Source organism: Aptenodytes patagonicus, chromosome 1 (assembly GCF_965638725.1).
Source record: "Aptenodytes patagonicus chromosome 1, bAptPat1.pri.cur, whole genome shotgun sequence".
In the NCBI taxonomy this organism is placed as follows: Eukaryota; Metazoa; Chordata; class Aves; order Sphenisciformes; family Spheniscidae; genus Aptenodytes; species Aptenodytes patagonicus.
In genome coordinates, this window is record NC_134949.1 from 85,521,610 (window position 1) to 85,541,725 (window position 20,116).

A 20,116-nucleotide genomic window follows, 5' to 3' on the forward strand; every position below is an offset into this window, starting at 1 on the left:
TTCAGGTTGGGGAGGGTGGGGAGAGGACGTTGAAAAGCAGCCAGACTTGCAAAGCCTGAACAAGTATTTTTTATTAAGAACATTGAACATGAAATGAAGAAGTGAAGCCTTCCCATTTGACTGAAATAAAATCCGGTCGTCAGAAGTAGCTAGTAACATAGGCAGGCTAGCTGCCTGCCCACCCTGCCAAGGGTCAAACTAAACAGGAGTTTTATCACACCCAGCCTGCTAAGGATAAAATGGTTTAAGGGCAGCCTTCCTCTGCTGATTGCGGTTAGAGATTCTAACCTTCCCCCTTCCCTGCCCCCAAATTACATCAGACCAAATAGTGTTACCAGGACGCAAGCATGGGCAGCTTCCTTTGGGCCTATTTTGATTCAACAAGTCTCAGAAGTCTCCTCTCACAGGAACAAGGATGTCAAAGTGAGATTCAACAGTACAGTTAAGACTAGGAAGCTGCTGCCACATTTTATCCATCTTCTAAGCACTTTCCCTCCTCTCTTTTTCTAACATGGGTCAATAAAGAGCCATTCCAAAGATCTCTAATGTTTTCCTACCTATGCTATTAGGCCTCCTGCCTTGCCACTACCACTTTCCTGCAACAGTAGGTGCTTTCCACAATGAACAGTCTTAGTTTCACTCAAATATTTCACGTGAAACTTCTGAAAACAGAAAAGCTGAGACACATGGTTTATAAAATCATCTTGCTTTCAGGTATTTGGCTCTAGGGGGCACTTACCTCTTCATGTTTTGTGTAATTTCTTCAGGTCTTTTGCCTGTTTGTTTGAGGCAGAGGTGCTCCTGGAAGAGAAGCACTCTGCTCAGGTTTTCACCTTTGGCAATCCGGTTACAAAACTTCAGAATACCACACTTGGTCCTTAAAAAAAACCCAAACCTGGAGGGGCTGAAAGGGAGGGACTCAGCCTATAACATAATTCTATGCCTTAGAAAAGAAAAGTAGCATTAAAGGATTAGTATTCAGTTGTTGGAGGGTGCTTTTTTGGTTTGTTTTGTTTTTTTTTTAACTGAGGAAGAGAAATTTGTTTTACAACACCAACCAAAACAAACAAACAAAAAAAAAGCCTGAGGCAGGCAATACAGTCCTGCCAGCTTAAACTTTGTCCCATAAGCTCTCCTGAGGATAATGAAGACAGACACAAAAATAATACAAACTGATAAAAGAACACAAAAAAACCCCAAAACCAAAACCCCAGCCCATTTTATGAAGAGCCTTGGCGCTTCTGGAGCCTGCTTTGGATCTGTAAATTATGCCCCAGCACAATGGGGAGATAAACCTAGTGCTGCAGGGTTCCCCAGCAGAAGACACTCCCCCTCCCCTTCGATTTTCCCATCACCTTGTCATAAGTACTCAGGATAAATCCTCCTCTGGTTCAGAGAGGAGCATCTGGAGCAAATAGCTGCCACAACACTTTGTGTTCACTCTGCATCTCTACAGGAGACAGTAAAGCTAAGGCAGCTCCTATTGCCACAGGCCTTCAAGTTTGGTATGCATGCTGGAATGGCTATTAAACCCAGTTCATGAACAGCCTAGGTCTTTTTTTAAGAGTGAAACAGCAGCAGCCCCTTTTGCTCAAATTCTTGTTTGTCCACCTCTGTCACTTGGAATTTACTAGTTCCCCTTCCTAAATGCCCCAAGCACAGCTGCTCCCACTGTCCGTGTGGGGCCGGCTCTTCCTATGCCTCAAGTTCTGGCACAGCAAGATTCAAAACTAAGATCTAGTAGACCTGCTGTAGCAAGAAGGGGCAAGGGCAGTTCCCTTTCAGAAGTCTGCTAAGACAGAAAGAGGTCCCCTTCCCATCTTTATGTAGTATACGGGAGAGGCATATTCAAAATCAGGAAGAAGGAAAGATGTTTCAAGGCCCCAGCTGGGAGTTTTCCTCCCCCTTGTAGCACCATTAAGAGACCAAGACATGGGCTTGTGCATGGCAGTTTCAATCAGTTAAATTCCTTCTCATTCTTCTTGAATGCAAGACCACAGGGGACCGTCCCATTCTTCCCCGCCCCAGCAGGATGCTCCAAAGCTGGCAGCTGCCCTGGGGTCAGAGCAAAAGTGAGACCTCTGGCTTCAGAGCTGTTAGGTCTCCTTGAGGACATTGATCTTGGCACAGATCTTGAGAGCTGGTCCCAGCTTGATGTTCATGGCACTCATGAGGTGTTCCTCCTTCAGAAGCAACAGGGCCTGGCCATCAATTTCCTGTGACCGAAACTCCTCAGCAATCTCCTGGCACCCTGTGAAACCAAAAAAAACAGCACTGAGAAACATGCGCCCTGGGCACTCCCCTTGTTCCCACTCTCTGGGCCTCTGGCAGGTACAGAAAGCAAGCTAGGAATCTAACCAACCCCCATCCCCACTCTACTCCACAGGCTGCCTGAGGAGTACAACTCATCCATCTGTATGATCTACTCCAAATCAGAAACATGCAAAAAGTACAGTAAAAGCACTAGGCACCACTGACACCACTTTCTTTGCAGAAAGAGAGCCAACAAATTTCCCCATGCTACTGGATCACAGGACTGCAGGAGAGGATCTTAACTTCACCTTGCAGTGATGCAATGAACTCGTACACTTCCTCCACACTCCAGCGACTGGGATTGGTGGACAGGAAGACTGGGTTGATGCCATGTAGATCTGGGGTAGGTGGGGCCATACTAGAGTTTGCCAGGTCCCTTTCTCCGTGACCGGCCCTTACTGACAGGGGTCCTGGAGATGTAGGGGACAAAGCTTCATCATAGCTGGAGTTATCAGAGCCTCGACTTGAGTCTTCCTGGCCCTACAAGCCCATAGGAAAGAAAGAAAGAAAAAAGGTGCTTTGTAAGAAATTCACAATTACTAGGTGCAAAACAAGACATTGGGAGCAGCAGAAGTTGTCCCAACAGTTTGGGACAACTGTCTCAGACTGTTGGTCCAGGGGCAGCTGACGCAAGAGCTCCCCGATGCCAGAAAGGGGAGACTTTACTCTCGCCTCCCTTCCTCTTCCTTCTCCCCATCCTCCCCCCATCCATTCCTCTTCCTCATGTCAGCTCTGAAGCTCATTCCATTCTTCTATAATCTGATTCAAATCATTCATGTGGAAGCATGCTAATCAAACGGGAAAAGTGGATTGTTTTCTACCAAGGCTGCCAGCTGATCTCACTCACTGAGACCTCCGAGACACAGGCGGGAGTGAACACAGAGAGAACAGAACAAGTACAAATGTGAATCCACTTTTTGCAGTCAATGAGCAATTAGAACAGCTCACTGTGCCTTGTGTAACAACTGTGTCAATGTGCACTTGGCACGTCCTGTACGACTACATCCACTGTGAGAAAGTGGTACACCCAGCAGTGACAACTCTTACACTGAGATCTGCCTCGACAGAGGCAGACAGGACTCTGTCCTTACCCTGTGGCGCTTGCCCTGGATCTTTGTTCGAGCAATTTCAGAGCTGCTGCGCCGTGGTCCCCGTCGGCGGACACGGGCATAATTAGCTTCCTGGAATTCCTTCATCTTCTTTCTCTGCAGCCGAAACTGATGGCTGCAGCTGACATTGTACCTCAAGTAAGTAGAAGCAGAGCAGCAGTTAGGAAACAGCAACTATCTAAACCTACTGCTTCTCCTTGCTCTGGATGGGGATAAACCTCCTCTTTACCATCAAGTTCTGTTCCTCCTCCTTCTAAGACTTCCCCTTGGAAGGAACCAGTCCAGACTTCTGACACAAGCAATATTTGGACACCAGAGTCTTGATCTAACATCTCAAGGGTCAATTAAGTCATTCCCCTAAGGGAAAAAAGACCCATAACAAGCACTCTGCTATCAATAGGAGGCAGCAATGACTAATCTAACTTGTCCCCAGGTTTTTTCCCCCAATGCTCCCTCATGTCTTTGTCTAGTACCGATACAGCAGACAGCTACCAGTATGCATTCGTCTTGTCAGTCGAATGTACATGTGACTGAAGAGAGGTTCTTTGGAGCCCAAGAACTTCCCCCTTCCCATTCCATTTTCTGAGCAAGTCAGAAATCCTGTTTACACTCAACACCACATCCACCTCTCCAGACCTAGAAGCATTCACAAATAATTTAGAGTCCTAAAGGATCTCTGTGGCCAGTGCATCCCATGGAGGGAAGATCAGATGTACTGAAGTGTTGTACACTACCTGGAGAGGGGGCACATGCCAAGTTCCAGAGAATGTACGGTCAGAGAAAAGGAAGATTATGTCTTGCTATTACCTTTTAGCACAGGTCATGGAACAAAACCTCTTGGAGCCACGGAACTGGGTTGCTGGGGCATACTTCCCACAGTATTCACACTTCAGCAAGTTTGCCTTCTTATCAAGCTCTAGTGAGATACAGAGATACACACCAGTTTAGCTTCTGAACTGAAGCAGATCATACACAACAATTCCCCATTCTACTACTCTTCTTCTAAGCAGACAGATTCCAAGCACTATTCTTTACTGAATCTACTAAGCAGTTAGCTTGGGGAAGAAGCTGGGGAAGGAGAGGCAGAAGCTCCACTAATTAGGATCCCAGGATAGTGAACAGACCAGTTTATTTCTCCTTGTCAGTACCGTTTCGCTGAACAAGCAAAAAATAGCATATCCCTCATATCCTACAAGGCTGTGGGGGAATCTCCATCGCTGCACTCTCTGCTGCATCCACACATCCTTCACAGCCTTCAGAGTCATTAGAGACAGGTACAGTTCAGATTCTTCTGCTTACTACCAACACAGGATGTGTTAGATCATATTAACAACAACAACAAAGTATTGTATTCTGGCACTCAAGAAAAGGAGATCCTAGGTCCATAGCTTGAGTCTCTAAGGAGTTAGCAGGAAGGGATACAAGTCCATAATGTATAAAATTAGTAATACAGTATCAGAGAGCAGAAACTTTCAGTAACACTAGCTAGGCCTCCTGGTGCTGAAACTCACCCATAGAAGCACTGTCCCCTCCCGGAGAATTGCTGGACAGGTTTTCACTCTGGCCAGAAGGAGCCTCTCCCTGCAGCGGTTTCTCAGATTCCTTCAGCAGCTGAGAACAACCCACCTGGACAGGAAGAGAAAGAGTTGGGCCCATCAGTAAAGGATTCTCTGTGGCCACCACCCTCTGCAAGGTATATGCCACTCATATCTTCTTACAGCTCAGAAGAATCCCTCTGCCTACTAGGGAAGGAGAGATGCTGAACAAAGTTATTACTCCTTCCTGACTCACAGGCTTGGCGGTTCATTCAAAGATCACCAAGTACTATCTGCCTTGAATATCCTGCAATTCCGTGTAACTGCATTTCCCCTTATTTGCTTTAACTTCACTTCCTGCTTGTTCAAAATGCAGTGCATCTTTCCCTCACTAAAAATCAGAGAGAAGAACCTTCTTACAATTCCTGCATAAATTATTGCTTTGGGGCTACTGGAGAAAACAGTTCCCATCACATTTGGTTTACTCCCTCCAACCCATTCTCTTTAATGCCACCACTTAATGCCTTGCTTCATGCATGACACCTCCCTCCTTTCCCTTCCTCTTCACTACCTGTGTCTCAGGCTAAAAATTGGAACATGGGGAAAGAAACTCCTGTCCAAAGATGGAAGCCCATCACCTTCCCGAGAGAGCGCTACATGTCCATCCCCCACAGCGGAGAATCCTTACTGGAAAGGGCTCCGCTCCTTCCTGGATGACAAAGCCCTCAATGATGTGTGTGAGGATCTGGGGCTTGACGATGGCTTGTGGGGGTTTGGAGTCTCCCATCTGACGTGACACCATTGCCAAGTTTGGGGTGGGAGCAGAGGTGGGGGTGACTGATGCTCCTTCACTTGAGGTGGTATTTGGGGTTGCAATGGCAACAGGATCAGATTTATCTGGAAAGTTAACAGCACAAGAGTCAGTTACCTTTGCTTCATCTACTTCAAATGGAATACAAGATCAGATCATTAGCACGCACAAGCAGAGCTCTCCTTTGTACCTCACCTCCAAGGCCATTCTTCTCCTCCATGGTTTTAGGGCTGTCTGTCACAGGAGAGGACCTGGCAGGCAGGAGTGCAGTGACACTGGGTGATTCCTGCTTCTCCTCCTCCGACTCTGCCTTGCGCTTAACTGCTAAGGTCTGAGACTTGCCCTGCGTGAGTAAAGAGGAACACGTAAGCAGAGAGAGGAGCCCCAAAGCAACGAACAAGACAGATAGATTGAAGGCAAAAGTAAGATGCGCCTGCTGCATCATACTTCATCTCCAGCCTGGTTTCTTCTCCTGGAAATGCCTTTAGCTCCCTCACAGTACATACCTCTACCTGAGAGCATTTGCCTAGCAGGGAGCAAAACTTCATGTATCAACATGAATTGGGCCACTGATATAATACCAAGACATTGTGTAAACCTCAAGGGATTATTCCAGGCAGAAAGAAATGGAATGGCAGTCACCCAGCAGTTTCCAAACAGGCATTTGACTAGATCAGATCAGTTTCAATGAAGGAGAGTCAAAACAGTAGGGGAAACATGTTGGATGAGAGCAGAATTGGCCCCCCACTCTAGCAATCAGACAAATACTGTGACACCTTCCTGAAGAAGCAGCCAGAGTTTAGAAACAGTCTCAGCAACCAGCTAAGGATATCTGAGCTGGCAAAGCGCTGTTGTTCCAGGGTGTTGGGCAGGCCCTAGCTGGACAATTCAGAGCAGCATGGACGAGGCCTGTGGAACATGAGCCATCTTTGTTTCCTCTACATAGCCTGCTGCTAGGGGATCTTCTGAGGCCTAGAGTCAGTGGCTGGTACCACACACCAGGTCTCTGACCTGGAGGTATCCACACCTAGAGAGGAGAGGGGAGTTCAGCTCTCATCTCTCTCCTGAGAGAGACAACAAAGATGCCAGTTATTGTTTGTATTCAGTTTATGTGGCAAGGTTTTGGTAGCAGGTGGGCTGCAGGGGTGACTTCTGTGAGAAGATGCCAGAAGCTGCCCCCATGTCCGATAGAGCCAGTTCCAGCTGGCTCCAAGATGGACCCTCCACTGGCCAAAGCTGAGCCCATCAGTGACATTGGTAGCACCTCTGTGATAACATCTTTAAGAAAGGGTGAAAAATACTGCGCAACAGCAGCTGGGAGAGAGGAGTGAGAATATGTGAGAGAAACAACTCTGCAGACACCAAGGTCAGTGGAGAAGGAGGGGGAGGAGGTGCTCCAGGCACCAGAGCAGAGATTCCCCTGCAGCCCATGGTGAAGACCATGGTGAGGACCATGGTGAGGCAGGCTGTCCCCCTGCAGCCCATGGACGTCCATGGTGAAGCAGATATCCACCTGCAGCCTGTGGAGGACCACACACTGGAGCAGGTGGATGTACCCTGAAGGAAGCTGTGACCCCATGGAAAGCCAGCCCATGCTGGAGCAGGCTCCTGACAGGACCTGTGGACCCATGAAGAGAGGAGCCCACGTTGGAGCAGGTTTGCTGGCAGGACTTGTGACCCCATGGGGGACCCATGCTGGAGCAGCCTGTTCCTGAAGGACTGCAGCCCGTGGAAAGGACCCATGCTGGAGCAGTTCATGAAGAACTGCAGCCTGTGGGAAGGACCCACACTGGAGAAGCTCATGAAGAACTGTATCCCATGGGAGGGATCCCACACTGCAGCAAGGGAAAAGCGTGAGGAGGAAGGCACAGCAGAGACAACGTGTGATGAACTGACCACAACCCCTATTCCCCAACCTCCTGCACCGCTCAGGGGGAGGAGCTAGAAGAGTCGGGAGTAAAAAGTTGAGCCTGTGAAAAAGGGGGAGAGGTGTTTTTTTAGATTTGTTCATATTTCTCATTTTCCTACTCTGATTAATTGGCAATAAATTAAATCAATTTCCCTAAACCGAGTTTGTTTTGCCTGTGATGGTAATTGGTAAGTGATCTCCCTGTCCTTATCTCGGCCCACGAGCTTTTCGTTGTATTTTTCTCCCCCTGTCCTGCTGTGAAGGGGGAATGATAGAGCAGCTTGGTGGTCACCCAGCAGCCAGCCAAGGTTAACCCACCACATTGTTAAATGTGATATTTAGTATGCGATATGGACACCTACCCCATTTGGGGCAGGGTCTGAGTCTCATCTATTTACTTCATGCAAGCCTTTGAATCATAATGTGGAAAAGAAATGCTTGTAGTCAGTAACCCCAAGGTTTGGACTGGAATTAGTGTTTTCGAGAGGAAAAGTCTCCACATCCCTTTACCCAAACCCCTTACCCATCCCATCCCACTGACCTGGGCCTGGACTGCGATTGGTGTCCTAGGAATGAACAAAGAGAATCCATATGCTATTCTCCTTCTCAATGGTATCACTTACTGGCAACTGGACAGACTGCATGTAGAATGCTGCTGGCATCTGAGCCACAACTGGAGAGGAGGCTGGGCTCTTCACCATGTGGGCCGTGCCTTGAACTTGTGCCAAATTCACCCCTGTGGTGAGAGGAGGAGCTTCCTGTGAGGATGCTGGAGCTGAAGACAATGACGGGGAAGCAGCATGGGCTTGGGAAACAGGCTGGACCACAGCTGGCATTCCCCGGGATGTCGGCACTGCTGCAGCAATCTGAGCTAAACCCAGTGCTTGGGCTTGGCCTGAGCCCTGCTGCCGAGTACCCACCACCTGCACTGGGATGTGTGGTGGAGGCTGCTGTGCTGCTGACATTTTGGCAGGCCCAAGCTGAGGTGGTTTGATGGGGGTGACCAGAGATTTTGACTGAATTGGAACAGGTGACTTGGTGGCTGGCTGGCAAGGACTGTCCTGCTGGAGCTGCACAGGCTGTGGCTGGGATTGCAACATAGGTTGCACCACAAGGGTCTGAGCCTGCTGCTGGTTTTGAGGTGGAGCCTGCTGCTGCGGAGGTTGAGCTTGCTGCTGCTGTTGGGTCAGAGATGGTGCTTGCTGCTGTTGCTGCTGTTGGGCCAGCTGAAGATGGGTGGCTGTGTGGAGGAGCTGGGACTGGCGGTGCTGGAACTGCTGCTGGTGATGAATGGCGATCTGCTGCTGGATCACCACCTGCTTCTGCAGGTGGATCTGCTGCTGCTGCTGGATCAGTGAGTGTGGCTGGATCTGTGTATATGTGGCTATCCAAACACAGAGTGGGAAAAGAGGAGAGCACAAAAGTTAGCAACAGTGCAGCTGGGAACAACAATAACAACAAAAAAAAAAAAGGCAGGCAGCCACTGCACTGGTTTGAGTCATTAAGCTCCAAAATGACTGACAGCTTACTGGCAGAGGACATGAGGGACTAAATCAACTACTCTTGCTAATAGAGAGGGATAACCCCTAGAGACAAGCCTCCGGGAGCCCAGAGGCTGGGAGGCATGTCAGAAAACCTTTCACCACTGGGCTTTCAAATGGCGCTCTTGCGAAAGCCCAGTGGGCTCGAAGAGAAGGAACAGGTCTGCACTTACCTGAGCTGATCAACGTCTGGCTAGGTGCTGGTGTAGCAGTCCTGGTCAGGTTCATGCCCACCGTTTGCTGTCCACCGCTGTCTGTTTCGCCCTTCTTTGTGGCTGCATTCTCTGTCTCCGTCTGGCTTCCCTGGCTGACAGTCACGGCCTGGGCAGCTGCTACCGGTAATGGCTGAACCACCCCCGTGCCTTTCCTTTGGCAACTGCCAGCGGCACCTGCCGAGGAGGTCTGGCTCAACCCCGTTGAGGTCTGGCTCCCACCACTTGCCACCACACCCCCGGAGACACCATTGCTGCCTGCTGCCCCCTGGCTCAAGTTGAGGGACTGGCCCGCACTGCCGGAGGAGGCCTGAGCCACTGCCAAGGTCTGGCCCGTGCTGGTGGCCTGCGGTAAGCCCGAAGCCTGGGAGCTTCCTGGCAGAGCTGCCTTCTGCGCAGAGCCTTGGAGCTGGGCGTTAGTGGCAGAGGTCTGCTGGCTCCTCACAGCCAAGTTCTGCACCTAGAAACACATATACAAAAGAGGATCTGTTTGCTTTACATACATTACTTGCTGGAAGTTTGGCAGAGAACGCATAAGCAACGTGCTCTACCGGGACGCAGGCTAAGTTGATGCTTCAGGTCTCATGTGGGGAACTGGCTAACATTGCAGGCCAAAGCTCAGGCAACACATTATCCTGAACTCCCTCCTGCCCCATCTCTGATGGAAGTTAAAGATCTCGTGGCACTTTCTGAACAGCACATGAGGACGCAGCCATTCTCCGAGGCATGGGACAGCCTTCAGACCTGCCTGCCATGCCTTTGCATTGGTAGCATCCAGTTTAGCATGGCTCTAAAAGTGCTGAGATACCTCTTTAAAGAGCAGTCATTCCTTTTCAATTTTTGTGCCACCTGCCTCCTCCCCCTGTGCAGGGCGTTCCACTCAGCAGGCCCACAGATCTACTCATGGCCTGCAGCCCTTCTGATTTCACCAGTTCCTCTGCATTTTGGTGCTGCCATCCTCTGTATTTACTGCTCCTCCAAATGCAGTGTTATCTTCAAGTTTGATCATGGCTGACTTTCCTTCAAAGAAAGAGCTCCAGACAAGAAAAATATGAAGTAACTGGAAATCCCAAGAATGACTGGGATAGGATAAGGAAAATGGGAAGCCATGGCAGCTCCCTGACCTGGAGAATTACTTATAGATGAACGCAGGAGTTAAGACCCTGTGGCCTGTTCGGTCTTTGGCATCTGTACAACAAACCAACTGGGTGAAGGCATACTACCGCTGGCAAAGACTCTTCATTGCAGAGTGACTGAAAACCGGACATAGAATTCCACAATTCTTTTCACACAAGGACAATCGAGAAACTGTGAAGATGGGATTGATTCAGTCTGTGGCTCACCCCAGAAACTTTAAGCAGAAATTAATCCCATCTCTGGAGGCAAAAAGCAAACATGAAAAAACAGTGGCAAGAGAGAACAGAATCTCCTGCCCGCACAGGGACACAGGTTGGGGGGGACAAAATAGAGCTAATCTGCTATACAGGGATGGCTGGAGACAAAGACCAGAGTGTGGGGTGACAGAGAGCAGGGGAAGGGAAGGACTCTGGGAGGGGGTGTCACTGACCTGGTCTGTGTCTGCATGGACCCCAGGAGACTGAGTGGGTGGTACCTCCTGCTGGACAGCGGCCACAGCCCCGTTGGGCATCAGGATGAGTTGGGAGGCAAGAGGCACATTGCGGCCCAAGGTCCGGTTTACCTGCAACAGGTTCCCCAGCTGTGGCTGTTGAGGTAGGGTCAGGTGATGTGGAATGAAAGGAATGGAGGGGAAGAGAGAAAGAAAGACAGCAAACCACAAGCAAACAGATTACAAAGCAACACTGGGCTGCGGTGTCACACATTGCAAAACCCCCAACCCTCCCTGCACTGTAACACTGAACATAACCCTCGGGAGCAGGAAACTGGGAACAGTTTCCTTATGGAAACAAGCACTCCTCTACCAAACATGGGCCGGGGCCAACTCCCACAGACTGCCCAGACTGCTGGCTAAAAGACTGGGATATCATTGAATTTTCAGATGTATATCCAGGACTGGTTGAGAAACAGTGATAAAAGACATACATGCAAGACCAGGGTTGCTTGAAAAGAAGGGGATTACAATCTGTATCTAAAGTCAACTGAGACACAGTTCATATTTTTCAAGTAGGTAGCCAAACCCCAGACTGACTATATAGTCAAGCCTAATGTTTTCTATTTAGCAGCACCTCAAAGCAGTTAAAAGGATGACATATTTGTTCATGGTGATTTACATTTCTAGATTTACTTGAATTCTGACTTATGTCCCTGAGCTCAGCAGTGGTAGAAGAGTAATTTACCATATATCTGTTCCAGCATTGAACCAGAAAAGTAGCTTTATTTCTGTGAGCTATATTCAAGTCTAGGACATATGTTTCACATTTACACTCTAGTGAGAAGTGCCATGGGATCTTTAACATCTATGCGGAGCAGACACAAACATGGTTCTTAACAATCTCACCTGAGCCACACACTACAATAGCTCATCTACCCTCAAAAGCTGAGTCCAGAGTCAAACTTGTGGTTTCAGGGACAAGAGCTTCCCCATCTGAATTTAAAATATCGTGCATCATCCTTAGAGCTAGAGTTAGGCCAAAGGTGTTGGTAATCCCAAGCAGTGAAACACTGAAGTGGCTAGGAAGTGGGCTTCATGGTCAGGACACATTTTGCATACACATCTCTTACCCGGAGATACATCTGGGCCTGTGACTGGTTGAGAGGCGGTGAGGTGGTATTCCCAAGGAGCACAGACTGTGTCAGGGTTGTGGCGCTGGGGGAACTCACGCTCTGTGACCGACTGATCAGCTGAGCAGCTGACGTGGTGGCTAGGTTGATCTTAAAACAGAAAAAAGCCCCAAATCGTATATGAAGAGGCAGAGGCAAAGAAATAAGTACAAATTCTGGGGTACAGCCAGAACAGACATTTTACAGTTTTTTCCTGTATCCCACAGGGGACCAAGAAGAAAAAAGTTCTTGTCTTAGAGGGCTTGGTCTTAGAGGCAACGCAGTCTAAACTAGCCAAAGCCCTGGATGCTAAGCTCATTTGTATGCTGAGCCTGAGTATCACTGTTAGCATGCAACTGCAATGAGAGATCCAAAAGAAATACATCATTTTTTCCAGCCTCTCAAGTAAAGGAAAAAACGCACAAAGTAACCTCTACGCTACCAACTCATCTACTCTCTGAACAAATCCCAGTTCCTCAATACTCACTACATAACCAGACTTCCTCTCATTCAACAAACTACTTCTCTGCCCAAGAGAAAAAGAGCACTCCCTTTCAAACTGCTCATGACTCCTTCGCCTTCTTAGAAGTCCTGATCCTTTTCTAATCCATGACAACATATCCCCAAAGCCTCAGCAAAGAGAGATCATTGTCTGCGTTTCCAGCTAAGAGGCCTCTCCCACTCAGAAACCTTCTCTGGTCTCCTCAACCCCCACCAATAATGGTAGCACCCCAAATCCTCAAAGTTGTCTGCATCTTGTAGATTCCCAGCATTCTTAGAAGCTCTGTTTCCCTGGCTGACTGCCTTCGTAAAAGACAAAGAGGAGTAAGAACAAGGCGGAGCGGGTGGGAGGAGGCTTTGATATGTGTGTGAGGGAGCAGTTACTTACAGAGGCCTGGGTGGTGGTGGTCTGTTGCGGGGTGCTGGTGTTGGGGGAGCTGGCCTGTCTACTGGCTGCAATTGTAGCCTGCAAGGGAGATTGACAGAGAAATGAGTACCTGGAACAAACTTTTCAATCCAGCCCAAATATTTGGCTTTGTCAGAACACCTAGTCCCATCATCATCTTCTCCCATTTCTGAGAACAGGAGCACAATCTAACCACTACAAATCTCTGCTGTGCCCTACAAATCAGGTGCAGCAACTCAGCAAGGAACCTCCTCTTCCCCAACCAGTTCAGCCCTATACACTACCCAAGGTAGTAGATAACAGATCCTTACAGTGCATGACCTCCAGTCCTTCCACCCATGGGTACATACCCTGCTGTTGCCCCAGCTTGTCACGCTACACACTGCAACCCTCATCCTGATGCTGCAATCCACTGTTACCACCCAGACGTTCCCCGCAGTATTAACAATTTGCTGGGCTAGTTAGGCAGTTTAGTAACAATGCAATGATAGCACTCCAAGTAACAAATTGCAGATTACAGCACACGTGGTTCGTGGAGGAATGTAAATATTGTTAAAATTTCCACCCCCACCCCCCCATGATCCCACAGGAATTCCACTGTATGAGTTTAGCTAGTTTTATAACTAAGATTTGTGCAAAACTGGTGAGATTATTCTATTCCCTCTATGCTATAAAACTGCAGGTAGGGATTTTGAGAACAACTAAATCCTGGACTAACAGCCAAGGAGCACAGCTACTGACGGAGATATTGTTACACAGACAGAACTGTATTCATGTCACACATAATCCATCTTCAACTGATGATAAAGTCTGGTAGGTAAGCAAAGTTGCTAAAGAAAAAGAAAAAAATCACTCAACAGTTATGCATCATAAAATATCTCAATTTGTATAAACGTATCTCAATTAAAGAAACACCCTCCTGGCTGGACAAGATCTACCCCAGATCCCTCTTGCTAGCAACTGGTAAAGAAAACATGGGCTACTAAGTTTCAGGGCAGAAAATTCAGAGGATACTGCCTGAAATTTCACGCACACGAGACCATATTTATTCTCAGAGAAGTAACAATCCATGGTTCACTTTAATACAGTTTTTAAACACTACTGCATCCCCTTATGATTTAACCACCCATCTTTTATTTAAAGAAGGTTCAGGGGCTAGTCACAGGCCTCTGAAGTGCAAATTTCCTGTTGGGGATGCCAAATTTTATCTTCCCCTGCTCTGTACCTGAAAACCAAATGAATCTTTGCATCAGGCTTCCAGTTTACTAGCTGTTTGTATTAGCTTTAAACAATGTGTTCAGGGACTCGTTGTCTCATCATGGATCAGGATGACCTCGGTGCACAAGTCACTGTATAAAGAGAGAATCTCTGGATCTTCCCCACAGAACGATCCAATTCCTCTCCTTCTGCCCCTTGGCAACTCACCTGCTGGACAGCAGCCAGGCTGTGAAGCTGGGCACTGTTAAGCTGCTGCTGGAGCATAAACTGATGAAAGTACTGGGCTGCATTGGGCTGTCTCTGGAGTGCCTGCAGGGCCTAGCGAAAGAGGAAAACCCAATTGTCAAAAATAGCGTGCCCTTGAAACGTGATTAGAGAGAGCAATTAAGAAATAAATAACAGCCATGAGACCATCCCTATGGTCCGCCATGAAAAAAGCAAAGTCACTAGATTAGCACATCAAAATACGTAGTACAGCTACAAATTTGGTAACAGACTGAATCACAGGTGTATTCCAGGACAGCGGGAAGCACACTTGCAAGACTTCAATAAACTCCACGAACTCGGGGATATGCGTGCTCAAGCAGGCAGACAAGTGTTCCAGTATAGTATGTATTATGGAGGATATACACTATATAGAGGAACAGGGATGATAAACTGAATGACTTGCTCCAGAACAGCAGGCTAAAAATCAAGCTATTGGATCACCGCACGGGTTAAATCTAAGAGGCTGGACAGTGGAGGAGTAACCTATAAAACATGAAGCACAATATCAGGCTACAGGAACTAAACATTGGGCCTAGGACAAGAATTTCTAAATCTGAAAACATGACAGTCCTTCGAGCGTGCTCCCACCTTGACACACAACAACTCAGAGGAACACGGAAGGGCTCACCACCACCTTCCACTGACGCACATGCCACCCCAGAACATAACCACGTCTCACCTGTACTGCCTGTCGCTCATAGAGAGACATCTGCGATATCTGAGGACGGGTGCTTCCTCCAGAACTGGAGCTCCCGCTGGTGGAGCTGGAGTTCTGCTCACTTTCGGTCTCCATGGTGACAGGATCCCAGGAGCTCAGGCTGAGATGGACTCCAGATCTACATTGAGAGAATTGGAAACTAAGTCAGGCTAGAGAAAGAACCAAACCCTATTTCACTGCATTACACAGCTTTTTTACTGGAATATCCCAGTACCGGGCTCCTTGCATAGCTTTGCTACATCACAGGGGACTGGGGATGCCAGGGTTCTGAAATCATCCAGAAATTATACTCACGGTTTAAATCTTTTATTACCACAGTCAGAAATGTAACGCACACATTCTCATATTTTTATTGCCATGCTACAGTTGGAAGCTACAGCATCCTGAACTCTTAAAAAGGCAGCAGAGTGAAGGAGCAGCTGCAGCTCATTCAATCATTTGGTTACAGACCTGATCACCTCTCCTTCCAGAGAGGCTAGTGAGCTGAGGCAAATTGCACTGTGGTTCCAGTCTCCCACTGCACTTTGGCAACTTCTGATCCTCTCTTCCTCCAGTCCCACAGAGGTATAATTATCCCACAACTCCGCTGCCCTACTGCAGATATACCAACTCGGTCCCTCCTTCTCCCAGTTTAGCCCACAGCCCTCGACTGTTTCTTTCTTTCTCTGATCACATGGACTTTCCAGCTACTTGTTGTTCCTGACAAATCGTAACTTGAACATTAGACTGTCAGCTAGTATCTGTGGTGGCAAGTTGCTTTCAGGAGGAACGGAGTCAGAAGCAGGGTGGATGAAGGGTTCGCTGGCAACACTTGTGAGGGGAAAGCCGCTAAAGAGGTCATGCAGAGCCAGAGAGATCTTCCAGCAGCAGAAAGATGAGTTGCAGTGAACCTCAGGACTGAGGAAGGACTGGAGAAGGCTTTCATCAGCCAAGAGGAAGAGAAGCGAGACTGAAGAGAGTGCTTAGCAGAAGAATAACACATTGGAATGATCAGGGAGTTTCCTGCAGCAAGAAACATGGGCTACACAGAGAGTAATAGTAAGAGGGGTTAGAGTCAGAAAAGAGAAAGCGCAACAGTGATTATTCATCAGAATTTCACTGAAAAAAAAAAATTACTTTTTAGAAGGATATAATTCCATGTAAGATTAAAAAAAAAAAAAAAGCTTCTGATAGTCTCAATATCACTGACAGCCTGTTTGTTTCCAAAACCCCAGCTGGCTCCCCTGCAACGTAACCGAGAGACCTCTAAATGAGAACCCTAGGCTTCAAGGATCCCTCAGCACCAGCACAGCCCCTGGATCTAGACCTTTTCAAATCCTGAGATTTCGAGCTTCACAGCCTCCACCAAACACAACTTTTTCCAGGTGTGTAAACAAGCGGACCAGTGCAGCAGAAAAGGAGGTGCAACAATAGTCTCGACCAGACAACTTTTTAAATTCTGGAATGGCGTTAAGGACAGCAAGATGATTTTAAAGTACTGGTCAAAAAGCAAAACCCAGCATTAACGCTGCAGAGGATGGCTGACTAAATCAGGGAACTGCTGCTCCAAAACTGCTCCTCAAAATCTGCAAAATTCTATAATTGACAAGCAGATAGCTGCTGCTCCAGTCCTGTCTTCCCCACGCATCTTTACCTCTGCCCTCAAGTCCTGCCCAGGCATCTCCCTACTAATCCAGCACTGGCTTCCTGCACTGCTTCAGCAGTGGCCATAGGTAATTCTGCCCTGCAGTCATCTTCTCCTCAACTGAGACACACCCCCTCCTAACTGGCCACTACTGTCTTCAGGCACAACTCTATTGCAGCTAGAAACAGTTGGTCAATAAGCCCATCTAGAATATAAAAGCTCTGGAGAAGACAATTGCCTTAAAGATCTTCCCCAGGGGGCAGCACCACAAGAAGTAAATGAAGCCTGAAAATAAATAAATTGAGAAGGGAGAGAATACAGACTTTCTGAAAGAAAGAAACTGTGGTAGATAAATGAAGTACTTCGAATGGGTTTAAAACGCGAGTCAGAGTGAAGCTACACACATTACACCAAGTTATCTGGTAGCTCAGCTACCATTCGGAGACAATTTCTGTTCCCTTGCGCACCCTCACCCTCCCCGTGCAGGTTCCTCCCAGCATTTACCTCGCTTCTGGTGCTCACTAGATCAACTTGTTAACTGTGCAGAAAAGCTACCCTAAAGATCATTTTCTGCCAGATCAGCGAGTTGAATTAGCTCACTTGTGATGCCACAAGTGCCAGTGAGAGGGAAAAGAAGGTAACCAAGGTTCAGCTTAGCTGTAGCACATACCCTTACCCTCAACAGCTGCACCAGAAGGAGAAACCTGGCTTCTGACTTGGTGCTCTGCTCCACCAATCTGTGTTTCCTCAGGAAACAGCATCACTGATTCTTAAGATTTCCAGCATTTTTGAGAGTTCCACACTGATGTAGATCTTCTTAAAATCAGGTCCTAGCACAAACAGAATCCCACTGAAACACCTCTGGGATGAGAGGCATCAAAAAATTTTGGTCTCTGTGTAGGCAGAAGGCCTTTTGGGGGCATGGATAGAGAAGCATACTCTCCCTTTGCAGAAGGGTGGTAAGAATTTTAAGTCACTCACAGCAAGCAGGGCTATCCAGCAAAACCCTTCCCAAACACAAAAGTGGAAAGGCACAGTATTTCCCCAGGCAAGTTCATCTAAGGATGCAGCTCCATGTTAGTGTAATCCGATCCAAACACAGGCTATTCCCACACAAAATACCATGGATTACACCCACTCCAAGCGCATCTTCCAGCACCCTCCTCTTACAATAATCTAGTGATCACTGGGCTATCAGATCACTTGACTCAGCTAGCGGCTCCATGAGATGGATAACCTACTAAAAATGATTAAACCATGGGTTTTCCAAAAGACTGAGTTAACCAACTCACCTTGCAACATAATCAGTAGCTCCAAAGCAAAAAAAAACCCAGAGTAACAATGTGGCCATTCCTGGAAATTAATCGTTGAACGACAGCTAGAACTGCACCCTAAAAGGCAGACAGGGGAGCATACAAAGGCCTATTAACACCACGGCAGGAATGACAGCACAGTGGAAAGGAAGGGAAGGAGAAGGGAGAAAACTAGCTCACGGAGCAGTGCAAGCATGAGAACACGGGCCAGTCCAGAGCCTCACCCACACTGCTCATCTCGGCACACACCACGAACACCACAGGTGGCCCGTCTACAAGTTCCTGACCTTTCTCAAGCGCAAGAGCAGAAGAGTCAGGCCACACATCTACTCTAGTCGCTGAACACTAGGTAGAAGGCAGGCAAGTTTTACTCGCTCACCCCATCCATTCCCCCTGGCATGTGACTGCTGCCTGCAGAACACTGTCTAACCTTGTAACGGGTTTTGTCGCCTCACCCTTGAGAAACTAAGTTAGCGAACAAGTAAGATTTGCACAAGTTTGCCCACAGGTTTTGGGGAGAAAAATTAGCGACCAGGACTACAGCACGGTCCTCCTTCCGTTACTGTAGTTTTCTGCAACACAGCCTCCAAGCTACGCAAGCAGAGGCGTGAAACTGCCGGGACACGTTCACTCTGCTCTGGGATGCTCTGGGAGCAGCAGTAGGTGAGACTCTCGAGCACCGCGGGACCCCCGCACCACCTGCTCCCCGCCCCGCCACACGCCTTCCCCCGCCAAGCGCCTCGCCCGGCCAGCGGGGCCGGAGCGCGGGGGGCGGGGGGGGTGGGGGGGAGGCGGCGGCGCGGCGGCAGCCCCCCCCCAGCCCGCCGGCAACTCCGGCAGCAAAGTTAAGCCGACAGAGAGCGTGCAGGCGCCCTGCCCGCCTGCCTGCAACACGTCTGTACCCTGCACGCAGCCCCGCCGCGGCGGGAGGCGGGGATCCGCCGCAGGATGCCCGCCGCGAGCAGCTCAGGAAAGGCGCGTGTTTAACGCCCGGCCACCGGCGGGGGGAGCGGCGGCGGCTGCCCGGGAAGCGGGAGCGGGGCTGCGAGGGGGAGTTGTTCCCGGCCGCCGCTCCCGGGGCCGGGCCGGGCAGACAATGGCTGCTCCTCCGCCGCCGCTGTCAACTTCCAGCCCGCCCCGGCCCCGGGGAACTCTCCCCGCCGCGGCCGCCCGCGCCCCGGGCCCGGCCTCACCTGCAGCCGCCGCGGCGCGGCACGGCACTGCCCCGCTCCGCTCCCGCAGCAGCGGCGCCGCCCCCCGCCCCGCCGGGAGCCCCCGCGCCCGCCCGAGGGACCCGCGCTGCCGGCGTTACCGGAGCCCCCGGGCCGCCGCCGCCGCCGCCTGACACGCCCCCCGCGCGCGGGCAGCCAGGCCGGGCCCCGGCCGGGCGGGGCGGGGCGGGGCGGGGCGGCGCCCGGGGGCCCCGTTGTTGGGGGAGGGCGGGGCCGGGGGCGTTACCTCGCGGCGGCTCCCGGCGGGCCCGGCCCGGCCGCGGCCTGGCAGGGCAGCCCCGGGGCGGGGGGGGAGCCTGGCGCGGCCGCGCGGGGCGGGGTGGGGCGCGGGGGCGGGGCCCACGCGCGCGCGCCGCGCCCCGGCCGGTTCCGCCCCCCCTTTTTTTCTTTTTTTTTTTTTCTTTTTTCTTTTTTTTTTTTTTTTTTAAATCTTGGCCTCTGGGGCTCCCCGCCGCTCCGTCACTTCCTCCCTCGAGGCGCTTCCGGGCATGTGACCCCCTTCCCCGGGCGCCGCTTGCCGTTGCCCTGGTGACGGCGGCCGGGGCCCGGCGGGACCGGGACCGGGACCGGGACGGGGGCCGGGGCCGCCGGGGCCAGCCCCGCTCACCCGCCCGGCCGGCCCTGTCGGGGAGGGGGTGCTCGGTACCTCGGCGGCGGCCTCCTGCCGT

General features: G+C 49.9%; 1 protein-coding gene across 3 annotated transcripts; it reads right to left on the reverse strand.

The window, feature by feature from the left end:
- Positions 1 to 51: 51 nt before the first annotated feature.
- PHC1 (polyhomeotic homolog 1) lies at positions 52 to 19,573 on the reverse strand. 3 transcript variants are annotated; one of them, XM_076345729.1, is made up of 15 exons: positions 19,529 to 19,573; positions 15,241 to 15,397; positions 14,502 to 14,612; positions 13,059 to 13,136; positions 12,131 to 12,280; positions 10,998 to 11,153; positions 9,392 to 9,890; positions 8,301 to 9,061; positions 5,964 to 6,111; positions 5,646 to 5,854; positions 4,934 to 5,048; positions 4,230 to 4,338; positions 3,405 to 3,555; positions 2,562 to 2,793; positions 52 to 2,251 (listed from the first exon to the last, which is right to left on the reverse strand). In XM_076345729.1, the coding sequence occupies exons 2-15, from the start codon at positions 15,352 to 15,354 to the stop codon at positions 2,097 to 2,099; spliced, it is 2,988 nt and encodes a 995-aa protein (XP_076201844.1). In that variant the 5' UTR covers positions 15,355 to 15,397; positions 19,529 to 19,573; the 3' UTR covers positions 52 to 2,096. The 3 variants fall into 3 exon arrangements, with proteins under 3 accessions (XP_076201844.1, XP_076201827.1, XP_076201836.1); XM_076345712.1 differs by lacking the exon at positions 19,529 to 19,573 and adding an exon at positions 19,410 to 19,465; XM_076345721.1 differs by lacking the exon at positions 19,529 to 19,573 and adding an exon at positions 17,580 to 17,614.
- Positions 19,574 to 20,116: the final 543 nt, after the last annotated feature.